The 13939-nt window shown below is 34.4% G+C and overlaps 1 protein-coding gene across 1 annotated transcript; it reads right to left on the bottom strand.

Moving 5' to 3' along the window:
• Positions 1 to 3882: 3882 nt before the first annotated feature.
• Positions 3883 to 12804, bottom strand: LOC149532408 (ADP-ribosylation factor-like protein 8b). The gene is made up of 6 exons (XM_089802958.1): positions 12266 to 12804; positions 5457 to 5538; positions 5322 to 5354; positions 5017 to 5138; positions 4597 to 4758; positions 3883 to 4417 (listed from the first exon to the last, which is right to left on the bottom strand). Exons 1-6 carry the CDS (start codon positions 12301 to 12303, stop codon positions 4300 to 4302), a joined length of 555 nt encoding a protein of 184 aa, XP_089659084.1. The 5' UTR covers positions 12304 to 12804; the 3' UTR covers positions 3883 to 4299.
• Between the last annotated feature and the right edge of the window lie 1135 nt (positions 12805 to 13939).

The following is a 13939-nucleotide window of genomic DNA, read 5'->3' as shown; positions in this document are numbered from 1 at the left end:
GAGCTTAACAAAGAGAACATCTGATTCGCAAGGTTACGATTGTAGTTCTCTAGGTTATGTATCCTTTTTTCTGCTAGACTGAGCCTATCAGCCGAATCCATCTTCCTGTTAGCATCCATCCCTTTCCTTGTTGCCTCAAAATGTTTCACCTGATCTTTGACCTCCTCCAACTCGTGGAAAAGCCATTTAATTGATCTAAAATTGTCAATCATACTGTTACGAGCATTATTTAGGAGGTTCATCCTTGTCTACCCGGCTCTGTCCGAAATAGCCACAATTGTCGGGTCAATGAGTTCTTCCAGCTGCTGTTCTTCTTGATTTTCCATGAGGATTTAGGGATTCATGGCTTCCCTGAAGATGCCCATCTTCGAAGTCTTAACATTGAAGTTTATCCAAGCTTTCCTCCTATCATTGGTCTACACTTCCCCTTCCGCATACCCAACTTTCTCCTCTTTCTGCTCCTCAGGTTGGAGATGAACAAGAGATAGGGGCAGTACGGATGCTTCCTCAAACTGAGAGCGCACATCCTCCAAACTCTCCCTCTTGTGTTTCTTCCTTCCACTTTCCTCCTGCGTCTCCTTAACCACCTCCTCAGACTCCAGCTCCTCATCATTGTCGTCTCCCTCCTCATCCTTCTCAGGTGGCTTCTGCCCGAGATCCCTAGGGCTTTTTCTGCTAGGGGTTATGGGGGAGGGCAATTTTTTAGCTTGGTAAGTTGCTGCTTTCCCCAAAGAAGAGATCCCTCCTTTCTCTAAGCTGAGGCTCTATATTTCATCTGAGTCAGAGGAGTAACTAGAACTATTAGACTCCACATTCTTTTCCTGAGGGGGAGCGATGCTTATAGTCTGGGCCTTGAAGTGCTCATGGATAAGCAACAGCAGCCCATCGTGCAGAGTCGAGTTTGCGGTGGGCTTCTTTTTGAAGCTGTCCACCGCCTTGCTCATAGAGGTTAACAGATAATAGAGAAAGGAAATTTTGGCATTATGTCGAAAATGATTCAATATAACAAAGTGGTGGGTACGAGCTCTATCAAACCTAGGGTCCAAAGTAATGTACTCAATAACAGCTTTCAGAACATACCTCCACCGCTTCTTCATGGAGTCAGGGACATAGTAGGTGTCAATCTTTTTCAGCGCCTTCAATTCCTTCTGACTCTCCACAAAGTCCCTAACCGCATTGGCTGAGAGCTTCTTATCCTTGAAGAATTAAAAACCCTCGTTAGGGATTTCAGTGACAGTCGCAATCACCTCCTCCGTTATCCGGAAGTAGACATCATTCACCTTCACCCTACCATCCTTCTAGGACCCCACCATACTTTTGGTCACCTCCTAATCAAATCCATGCAGCTTCATGATATAATTGGTAACCCCACCCTCTTCAAGCTTTTCCCACACTTTGTTACATATACTTTGTTAAAGTGACCTTGTTAGAGGATTTCTCCAAAAGATTATCTAGACCTTATCACTCCCTATTTAGAACTAAAAAGACTGACTTAATTTAAAGGATTTACAAACACCACTAATTGATACTACCATATAAGATTTCATAGACTTGTTAAATTTGCTTGGTGCTTCCAATATCTTTCTGCTACAATGTTTAAACAATAATAGTGTAAAGTGATCTATTAAGAATAGTAACCACCTTTACTTGTTCAAACCTTTGTTCTTGCTCCTCTATATTTTACTTACTCAACTGATTATATCTTCCATAAAACTCTTCTTCTTCTTTTCTCTCTACTCTACTCGATTTACTTGGCTCAATAATCTCCTTCTCTTCAATAATTCACACTCATTGCAACTTTATCACTTCAACATAACCGCCTTCCGGCCAACAACATGAGATCAACTCCACAACCTTTCAAATCAACATTATCAAATCAACAACCTAAAATTACAGTTTTAAAGTTATTGCAATTTTAAATTACCCGGAGACCTCCTAAGAATGCTTCAAAGTCAGATTTGAGGCACTAAATGACCCCAAAAAATGAGGAACAAAAAAAGCTCGCTAATAGGCATCTAAAGCACTCAAAGTGCTTTACGACAATGTAAACAGTTCATCAATCAAAGTCCAGGATCAAAAGTTATGCCTCCTAAAAGTTGGACTACCATTTTTGGATTCTTCTAATTTTGCACCAACTTTTGAAGTGCCTTTTACAACCTTCTGCTTTGGTAGTGAATGCCAAATAACATATTCTAAAATGTATTCCTAATCCTAAACCTAGTTCGGGCTACTTAAGGTCAGAACTTGCATTGTAAAGAGAATTTTTGTGGAGTTTGAGAGAAGGTACTGTGAGAAGGATTTTTCTTCAAAATTTGACTATGTTGTAAGCTCATAGGACATATAGTTGACTCTATATTTGCTGTAATGAATGTACTAGCATATCATTTTTGATAATAAAAGTATTATTTCTTATTGTGTTCATTTTGTCTTGGGTTGTGCCTTCATCAATGATTTTGTTCAAAATCTTGAACAAGAATGACTTCCTACACTAACCTTGAGCAAAGGTTTATACAAAAATATTCTCAGAGCTTTATAATATTTGTACATTAAATAAACATTAATAATATAACAATTACATAAAATAAAACATTAAGAATATGCATATCACAGCACAATGATTTACATGAAAAGCTTTTAAAAAAAATCTCTTTTAAATGTTACCCAATATTTTATTTAAAAATATCAACAAAACACAAGCACACTTGAAACGAACTTTTTTATAACATCACAATACTAATTGAATGCTCGTAATATAAGATTATCTTTACGACGAACCAAGTGCACAAAATATCCATTATGAGATCTTATTAGGTTCTCTTATTCTTTAAAAAAAACTTGAACGAGTCACCACATAGAAGTGCTCTTCAATTTATGTTGACTTATATATATATACTCTTGCAAAAGAAGCTTCACACAAAGAGTATCACCAACGAGAGCCAAATGCAACCCCACTATAGACATTCTGAATATATTACAATGCTGAGTCATATTAGAATGCCCTCATTATATAGGATTGTCTTTTACATCAAAGAAAGCGCACAAAATATCCCCTGTTAGATCTTATTTTCTTATTAGATTTCCCTTAGTTTTCCTATTCTTTAAGATTACTTTGGATGGAGGGGTGACCGTACACAGTTATGCATATAAATTGGAAAAAATTCCTTGATAGTCACCTCCGGTGGTCTTCAATTTTTCAGTTTCACATTTTTAAAACTAGATGTATCATACATTATGAGCATACGTTCTCTCCACAAAAAATATTGCTTGGTGTAACAGTCGCCGTGGTTCTGGCAGCCACAACAAGTAAGGGGTTCAAAGCATCACACAACCAAAGTCGCATCTGAGATTGTTATTTTCTTTTGTCCCTTTCTACAGTATTGACAAAGATTCTTGCTGCATATGTAACCCTGAAACAGTTTCCAGGAAGCTCGATGAAGGAGCATTCTTAATTTAAGGATGGCCATTTCAGAAAATTATATTATAAAAAGATAAAATTGTTGATTGTAAAAATCTAAATGTCAACCCCCAACATATCATACTCTATATGCATATTTCAATTCATTCAAACAAGACGTAAATCTATCACATCCAGCAGAATCATTGTGGTACTAATTGGAGGGCACATACAAATACCCAAGACCATATTAACCTACACATGAAAACAGATGACCGTACATTCATACTGAAACCAATATAATCTTAGAATTATCCTGCCGCGATTTGTTCCAATCAAAGAAACAACCAATAAAGAAGTCTTCTATGGCAGAAGAATACAAACCATAACATATTTGAATTAAAAAAAATTGATTAAGTAAACGTAGGAAACACTCTTTTAAGTGAAACAAAAGCAGGTTCAATGTAGCCCGAGCATAAAAGACAAAATTTAAAGGAGAAAAGTTAGAAAGTGATTTACATAAATGGGAACACTCTTTAGTGCAGTCTGATGATAGCGCACTTACATTGGAAATGCCTTCATATCTGCTTAAATAGGAGCAGAATTGCTCAGAAAAATGAAATATATAACATGTCGTGCTTGCCCATATGTATAACTACTAATATATGCCTAGTGAACCTCTATATTTGTCATTTCAGTCATCATCTTTCTAGCAATGGCCAATGACATTTTCAACCGGAAATACTATAAAATTGCTCTAAGACACAAGGACTGAAATTTGGAACTGAAGCCCTGTATAGATTACTCAATCAAACTTTGCCAAACTATCTGCTCCACAACGAGTGAGCCTAGCATAATCTCTCATCAAATGAAGATCCATTAAGCCTTGTAGTTTTAAGCAAAATTTAGCTTGCTGTTTTGGAGTGTTTCACAAGCCAATCAATAACAACATCAATATTTGTGGAGTTCTTGCATGATATCATGTAGCAACAAACCTCTCTGTCCGTAATCGACGGAAGGCCCCTGCATATTCAATATTTAGGCTTTTCAGAAGTGAGACATTAAAAAGAGTAATAGCTCCATCTCTAAAAAACTGTACAAAAATTAATAAGAAGGCAACTGAGGGAAAGATACACAGCAGTTCTAGTTATATTTCTTATTTTTCTAGGCTTCTAAACATTATTGGTATAATTACAACTCACATCTGATCAATCAACGCCTGCTTTGAAATGGCTTCTGGTTTATCTATTTTGTTCCCAAGTACCAACAAGGGAATCCCATTTAATGAAGGCTTGCTCAATAAATCATGCAGCTCACTTCTGGAGATAGACAGGTTGTCACCATCTGCTGCATCTACAACATATCTGCAATGAGGGGAAACAGTTGACAACAAAAAAGATAAATCATTTGAGTATAGATAACATGATACACAGCATGCCTATATGCTTAAGAGTTATTAGTGTATTCACAATGCTTACAGCATTGTGATACATCGGCAAGATATAATTTGTGTTAGCCTTCCTCAGAATCAATAAATACTACACACACACAATATGCCATATGGAGTCAAGATTCAAACATACTTCAAAACTTAAACTAAGGGAGGCTTGTAAAGAACATACACAATTGCTGATACTCCACGACAATAACGTTCCCACATGCTACGGAACCTAGGTTGACCACCAAGGTCCCATAGTTTAATTGTCACATTTCCCTTGCACACTTTTCGCATGTTAAACCCAACCTGGTATTAAAAACAACAGAAAACCAAAAAGTTTCCCTACCTTTAAACTAAGGAACTGACCAACTTCAAACAATAACAGAAATTCTTTGAAAGCAACAAAAAGACTAGACTAGATTTAGAGAAGATACAAAAAGACAGTCCTGATTAAAGAATCCATATGTATATATATGTAGCAATACTTACAGTAGGAATCGTGTCTTCACTATAGCCACCAGTCTGGAAAGATGACATTTAGGTATCAGTAAATGCTACAGTTGCACAAAAATATGTCATCAAATTTTTATACCACAGCTTTGGGAATGGATCAATAGTACTGACCGCAACAACATTTACAAGTGACGACTTCCCAGCATTTTGGAGACCTATCAAAGAGAGCTCCATCTCTTGCTTGAAAAAAAGACTGCATAGGACAAAAACTTATGTTCATAATATGTTTGAACTTCTGAGCTGGCAAGCAGATACATATTACCATCTTCAATTCTTTATCAGCATTTACAAATTTTGAAACAGGAAAACTGATGTTTGCAATAAGAAAAATAGAGAAAAGATGAATTACATCCAAGTTTCCAACAAATATAAAGAATGCTGAACTAGATAAAACATGTCCCTAAACCTGGAAAACAGAGATCTTGTAACAAATAGTTGCAGAAGAAATTGATGAACCCGCACCTCAATAATAGTATTATAATAATTTGTTCCACCTGCGACTGGAATACATACTAAAATTCTTGTTTTTGATAATTTCAATAAATCAAAGCCTGCCATCAGTGTTGAATGTGTTCAACTTCAAATATCCGTTTGGAATCTTCATAGCAGCAAAAGAGAATCATCTACAGATGTTAGGTCAAGGTGGGGTTGACATCCATATTATTCATTTGCTATAACCTGCTTTAATTATTGTATGATTATATCTAAGGCTACTTTATAAAGATAAAAGAAGTAAAGACTTCATTACATTAAAAAAAATACTATTCACTCTGAATTCTACCATTTCACTTCTGCTGCATGCAGCACTATTTACAATTCATATTCAATCACAAATTTCAAGAGCATGCAAGGATGGACCATCTTGCTGTAGATAGTTTGTCTTTTCCATCTGTGAGATACCATGCCCAAAGCTGTAATAAGTTTATGATTATCAGAACTGGAGCTGATTTTTATTCCTTCTAAACTAAGAAAACCCATACTACCCTGCCCAAGTACAAGCAGAAATAGCATATTTGATTCTCTGCTGACTAGCAACTATTTACCTGCTATTGACCAAAAAAAGAAATTTAACTGCTCTAGTTAAAGAAATCTCATGATAACCTGTGAAGCAATTTTGTGTAGATATTAAGAAAGACATTCTTTTCATCACCCCTATTGAGCCTTGTTGCTAATTACCCATCATTGCTACTGGACTTCACGATTGTACCTTGTGTGTTTCACAAATGGGATATCATTTTTAGAATTCAAATCAGTCCTACCTCACTACCCTCTGTACCGCTGTCATTGGTTACCCTGCTATCTTAAGAATCAATGGTATTGCACACTTGCTTCGTTCACAGAAACACAACCTTCCCCATGCTAAAGAACATAAGGTGGTTTAGGCATAGACATTTTAAAGCATGATTCCAAACAATTGTATTGCAAAGTTCCTAATATTGGAAATACGGGAGATACCTTCTCTTTGCCATTTAGTCCAGTTCATTATTTTCTGTCCGGATAATTTATATTCACATTAATTTCCAGCTGTATAATCGTGATCTTTAAACCTCAGAGAGCCATCAATCACCTTTGGTGATTAAGGGTCAAGTTATGCCTTGCACACATGCTCCACAATTGTTTTGGCAAAATGTGGACATACCCCTACCTCTTTCTTGTTTCTGTTTTCAATTTTGCTTGTCCCTGTAGTTCTCATGTTTGTTACCTTGGTATTGGAGAGTGTAATTCAAAGATAAATAATGGCTAAGATTCATGTGTTCCACATTCAAGTTGTTTGCAAATAAACTGGATCTTCTGCCTTTGAGAATTTCAAATTTCCTAGTGTTTGTGACAATGCAGAATTATGAGGGACTGCTAGACATATAAGCTTCACATCTCAACCACTTGAGACCCTTGTCTTTCCTGCAAACGTCCTTTAGCACTTAAATGTTTAAAATTCTAATAAATTTGATTTTGCAAACTCCTGAATGACTACCAGACATCCTGCATGTCATCCAAATCCTTTGACGTCCAGTCTTATTCTCATGGCCAGTGGAATTGTTAAAACCCCTGGTTAATGTATTCTCACAGAATCCCAAGTACATCCAGAAGTTCTACTTGGAGTGACCTCCTAGCATACTCTAAATTCCAGCAATTTGTCTTTTGGCCTGAAGTGGGCAAGTTTGCAGACGCTAAAGCAACAAACAGCCATCATGCTTTTATCGATATTATCCTAATGTATAGTCCATTCCAGCAAAACTCTTCACAGTGTCAACCCATTCTTTTGAGCAAAATATGATGTGCTGGATTTCTATCAAGATGTGGAAGTAATCCTCCTCTGTGTCATATTAAAACCTTCTTGGAATTTCAGCAAAAAATTCCCAAGTTTCTAAAAGAATAAATAAGATTAAAATATAAAGTTGCAGGATGATGCTCGGGATCCAACAAACAACTCTTTTGATCCTGTATCCGGAGTTCTCCTCCCATTCCAAAAAAAATCTCTGCACAAGTGAACATCACTATAACATTTGAAAATGCAAACATTTTTGTCAGAGAGAGAACTTAACCTTTATGGCTGAAGTCCAAATGTTCTAAGGACCCATACACAAGGTCAAGGCTTAAGTGAGTTTGTGGGATTTTATTTAGATTAGAAAGATATTCCAACATTACATTACCAAACAATAAACCTTCTGACTCCAAGCTAATTCCAGCAACCGCTCAACTTTGAAATAGAGGGTTTTAAAGATCGAGAAATCAAATTGCAGACCTTCATCCATATTTAAATGTCTAATTCCAAACCAAAAGTCTAGATCCACATACTGCCTACATTTGGATTTCCGTGCCTCATCAATTCCTTCTAGCATCAAAATCTCCTTTTGATTTCCAAACAAAACTGCTTGTGGATAGATTGATAAACTCAACTATTTACAAAGTTTCCTTAGACCACCAAACATGACTTCTCAAAGCCTTCAAAAGTCTAGAACTCCAATGCATCCATGTGTCAAAAGTAAAACTTAGTGAAAACATGTGTAAGTTACGTGTAAGTTCAAACTTGCAAAAATGCAAGATTTCAACAAGACACATATTGATGGTATACATAGAAACTTCATGTCCCAACCTGCAGTCATATCTCGCAAACTTTCAATTTAAACACTCAATTCCTCAAGAGTAATATGTTGTGGGATTTAACTTGAAAGCTAGAAATCACTTGTCCAAACCATCCTAAGTCTTATTCTGCTTAGCCATAAGTAATTTTCATGATTGGAAACTTTCTAGAAAATTTCCACCTTCTTTATGGCTTGGTGAGCTATTCCAGTTAAGTAAAGAATAGTTTATTGTGGATGTGTCTGCTCTTACTTTATGATACTGAAACAGAAATGTGAATCATTGGATCTCTCTAAAATCCCTTCTGTTCTTACACCATTTTTTTCAAAAACAAATCATGTACCAGTTGTTAGATTAGGATAAGGTATCAAAATACACTACAATATCTGACGACAAACAAAATGTTTCCAGTAGTAATTACTTCAGATTTTTTAAGATGATAAAACATTCATTTCAGAATTAGGGGTTTATTTCATAAGATTCATTTGCAGATTTAACCTTTTTAGTTGAATTCTGAAAGATTTCAGAAACCATTAAATAATACTTGTTTTGGAATAACAAACACAGTGAACAATTTTGTTGTTTCAATTTGCAGGCCAAGACCTAGTTATTTTCCATTCTTTAGGATTTATTTCCTTTCAGGATAGATAAGATAATGTCTTATCTATGTTATGAGTGTGTCAAAACATCCAACAACAGGTTCAAGATATCTTCAATATCAACTTCCATTTGTTTAGTAAATCTTACTAACAAGACAATAGCAAAGACTACAAGGTGGCAGAAGAACTACTCTAAAGGTCCAAAATTTGCATGTGCAGTCGCAGACAGATTTATCAATGATCTTGATTAATGAGTATGAACAGCTTCGCATCAATGTTTTTAATCTCAATTTATGGTTATTTATCATTACGGTGAAGAAGAAAACATAACAGGATTACAGAATTAGCACAATAAAAAGCACAGGCTGCCAAAGAGGAGCATCCTCTTGATGCATAGAGGAGCATCCTCTTGATGCATACTGCATATTTTGTATATCTGGCTTTCAAACAGATTAATGTAAGACTAAAATTGAGACAAAAAAGATTAAATTTGTAATGTCAATTCCTTTAGCTTTATCCTTTTTCGACTCTAGATGACTCCAATCCCTAGCCATGAGTCATTCAATCGAAAGGAGTTGAGTCATTGAATTACAAGGTTCTTTATCCTAATAAGTTATACCTATCTATGAAGTAGCCACAGAGAATTCTTATCGTACAATAAGCAGTTTTCTCTCTAGCTTAGTGATTTCCATATCTTGAATATCTGATGGAAAATATAGATAACCAAAAAAACTCACTTTAGTTTTTATAAGAGTATTAAAAAGCTTGAAAACAGCTCAAATTCAGCACAAACACTTCAAACTCCTGGAGGACATAATCAATGTAGGAGAAGACTGTTGGTATAAGTCTATAAGCTATACTTGATTGCAAAAAACTAGATATTGCATGCAGCTAACAAAACTTCATAATGACCTTCATATCTTTCTGTGCTAGTCCTTCGCAAATTAAGATCAGGGGTATACAGGAAATAACACAGCTACAGCCTAACTTTGCAGAATGTGTAAAATGACAGTCAAAACAAAAACAGAAAGAAATTCAATTTTTCTGATTGGACCTGCACAATAATCCAGACAAAACATATCCTGTTCAACTCTTACATGCAGTTTCAAAAGATTTGGTATTATAAGTATATCACTTATAATAGTATACATAAAAATGTTAAAAGTAACAGAAATAACATTTATTCGTGCAAAATAATTCTTACACAACTTTCAATAATCTTACTCCACTTGCAGCAAAAACTGTCTGAACAGGAAATGTTGAAAAAAGGGAGCTACTATCTTACACCTAATAGCCAAATCTGACCAAATTGGGAACATTTGAACTAAGGCAGCTATGTTGGAATACTGCTGCAACTATCATGATGTTGTCTACGGTAACAGGCCATCTCCATGGACCACCTGAAACAGAACCAACAGCACTATAGTTTCTCTACACTCTCTAAGAAATTGAAATAACTAAATAAATATAGTCCATTAGATTTGTTGATTCTGACTCCCTGCAATCTGCAAGCACTACCAAATGACAATGCCACCATCCAGGACAGCCCTTAGCCACCTTTAAAAACTACATTCTATGCCTTCTGGCTTTGGTTATATCGACACAGATACTATATTTTGCTAACAAACAACAAAGATGGTCCCTATGAATTAAATGATTAAAGTTGGGATTCATCTTCTTCATCACAATAAATATTAAATAAAATAAACTACTACATGCTCGAGTCCATAAGGAAAATTCAAAAACCAAACTGGGAATGTTATTTAACGATTCATCAGTTTGAACATGACTTGTTGGAGTCAAAATTGAACAATAAGTCCAAAATTAGTGGGATGCACACAATCAAGTTCAAGTATTACAATCAAGTGGATGCATACATCCACTTGAGAGTACAGCAGTTAAAAAATAATAGGTTCCCAATCTGGAAGATTATTGACCTGTGATTTTCTTACTCATCCATCACCGTATTTGAACCTTTACCGGCTTCCCAGCTATTTACTATTTCTTCCAAACATCATTGTTATGATGTGGGCAGTGTAATATAAATGGAAGGAATGCAGAACGCACAGTGAATGAAGTTATGCAGATCATCATGTTCACTGGACTTACAGATTTCTTCATCAAACCAAAATTCAAGGACAAATTTAGAGAAAAGAAAAAGTGAACTCAACAACTAAAAGCAAGTGGCTCAATATAGTCAAAACAAAATGATTAAAAAGCAACATAAGCACACACACATTTTGATAGGATCTACTTCCCACAAAAAAATGTCATCTAATAAATCTCTGTTTAGGTATTTCATTAAGTTTCTTACATTGGTTTACAAGAGTTATCAATCTCTCACCTAACATTTGTACAAAGAAAAATAGGATCAAAACATATTCCAGTAACTCCCACAAGTGGAACTTAGATGAAAGTTCAAGAGAAAACGAAGTTTATGCTTTACAATACACAAGTAAGGAAAACATTAATATTTCTGTAACTTTGCAAATTAGATGATTCCAGCCCTTTTCTTATTCCTCAAACATTTGTCAAGTTGTAATACATTCCAAAATATATTGTCCAAAGTTGCCCGAATTTCTTCAGTTTGCCAAAACGACATGTAGTGCTTGCAAACAATATGCTATTCAATAGGAGCGACCGCATAATAGCTTTTAGTTCTTGAACTACGAAATGCAAATATAGCCAGCTGTTTCATACTGAAAAAACATATTCGACCCCTAAGTTTTATTTCAGAGAAAGAAACAGTATGAAATTTGAAAAGATCTCCCAGATTAAACAATTATCCAAATGAGGGAAAACCACAATCCATGAAATGAATTAATTGGCCGTGTTGAAACTGTCCATGCCACGTTTATTCTGGAAAGTAGCCGGAATTTTATTTGAAATTAATGCTATTTTAACATTGAAAATTCAGTCACAAAATATCCAGAATAAATGAGGAAAAACTTGTGCAATCTTCCCTACTATGTAACACACCCTCTAATATCAGAAACGTAAAAAGTATTACAAATAAAAAATAAAAGCACTGGACAGCAAATATAATCGTATAGTAGTAAAAGAAGTCAAAACCTAAGATCACGACAGTCCGTCTACTGAGAAATCAATCTACGTCTATTATATTTGCATTCGCAACATCTGAAAATCGGGTACTCTACTGTTTATTAAATTCTGTGAAACGTAATTTGGAAAACAACAGAATGCAACCCTAAAATTAATAGTACCATTAGAAGCGCTTACCTGCGAAGCCAATTCAAAAAAGTATCCCAAACACCCATTGTGAACAGGTCACAGTGTTGCTGATTCCTCCTGGATAACTAAAATTACACTACTTCCAGCAATTATGAGAGACTTGATTTAAAATTAATTTAGGATATTGGATGTAATCCCTTCATGAATTTATAAAGTGAATTACAGCAGGAGGAGAAACCGAACAAGGCAGATTTAAAGAGGAAACAAACAAAATGCTGACGGATTTAATCAATGCCTCCAAAGCTAATTAATTGGGTTTCAGATCCGCTCTGATTTTCTCTGTCCGTCTCTCTCAGTCAGCCCTGCTGTCCATAAAAATGTATATATATACACAATAACTTCTAGTTGTAAATTATTGATTGAAATGTATTTATATGGATAGTATGCATCCCTTCCTTGTCGGCGACGGAATTTTTGGTAGCTCTTGAGAATCTCTCCTCGTTTTCCTCCTATGGATGTTCAGTTTTTATTCTTTTTTTCCCCTAATATTTCATGGCGACAGCTTTTGAGTGAATGCAAATGCAGGTGGATGGTTGGATCAGAGGGTTTATTTATTTATTATTGTTTTTTTTTATTTTTTTATGACTTTGGTTTTTTAATTTTATTTATTTATTTAGATTTAAGTTATAGAAATCATAGAGTTTTTGACCTTACATTTATTACATTTATTGCAACTTGACATTTGAATACTTTAGAATTATAATAAATCAAAAAGTTTTTGACCTTACAATTATTACATTTATTGCAACTTAACGTTTGAATACTTTTTGAAAATATATCATTCAAACAATTCTAGTCATGGGACTTCATTTTTCTTGTTTGAATTTATTTATTTATTTGTATTATTAGTAATAATAATGATAAATATTTATGTAATATTTTATTGATTTAAATATAGTAAAATGACATTTGTTATGTTATTTTAAATTATTATAGATTAACTTTTAATTAATTATTTTTAATTTATTAGAATTTTAAATTTATTTTAGACTAATCTTATGAAAATAATTAGTGTTAAGTGATATGACTATCATTAAAAATAACTTAAAAAATATTAATTATTTAAAAATAAAAAAATAAAAAAATGAATTTTTGAAGGAGTTCCTACTTCGGGAGAAATCAAGACATAGCGCATCAATCCCTCACAATAAAAATATCCACAACAATAACATGTATATAATATTCAAAGTCAATTTTTATCATCAATTCTACTATTGATTAGCTCTCACATAACCAAAGATTCAATTTTGGATGTGATCTGAATACCATGTTATGTGTTGTGTATATTTAATTTTTGGATTTAATGATTATTAAGAGTTGAATGTTACTTTCTTCCTTTGCTTAGAACTCACTACTATTTTCAACTTCAAATGTGAAATGATTGAAGGATCTCGAGCCTTCATCTTTAAGCAATCCTCTAAACGATTACAAGACAATTTGAAAGAAATTGCAATATTTCACCTCTACTCATTTCTTCCTTGTATTTTGTTTTTTCCCCAACAACATGTAAAATCACTTTGCTTACCTCTTTTATACTCTTTGATGAAATAATTGTTTTAGCTAGTTCTTATGTTGAAGCAAGGATCAACACCTTGACCTCCCTTGCAATAAGAAATATTCATTTAACACCCTATTGATTTATATAGAGCAAAAATGATGATT

The sequence above is a fragment of the Cupressus sempervirens genome, chromosome 10 (assembly GCF_028749045.1).
Source record: "Cupressus sempervirens isolate cs-2001-9-10 chromosome 10, ASM2874904v1, whole genome shotgun sequence".
Taxonomy (NCBI): domain Eukaryota; kingdom Viridiplantae; phylum Streptophyta; class Pinopsida; order Cupressales; family Cupressaceae; genus Cupressus; species Cupressus sempervirens.
Note: the sequence above shows the minus strand (reverse complement) of the source record. Positions and strands in the feature narration are given on the sequence as shown.

Coding starts and splice junctions, on each gene's coding strand:
- LOC149532408 (XM_089802958.1), bottom strand. CDS start 12,303: ATGGGTGTTTGGGATACTTTTTTGAATTGGCTTCGCAG. Junction 4,759..5,016: donor CGTGGAGTATCAGCAATTGT/GTATGTTCTTTA, acceptor CCCTCATTGCAG/ATATGTTGTAGATGCAGCAG. Junction 4,418..4,596: donor CAGGCGTTGATTGATCAGAT/GTGAGTTGTAAT, acceptor TTGAATATGCAG/GGGCCTTCCGTCGATTACGG.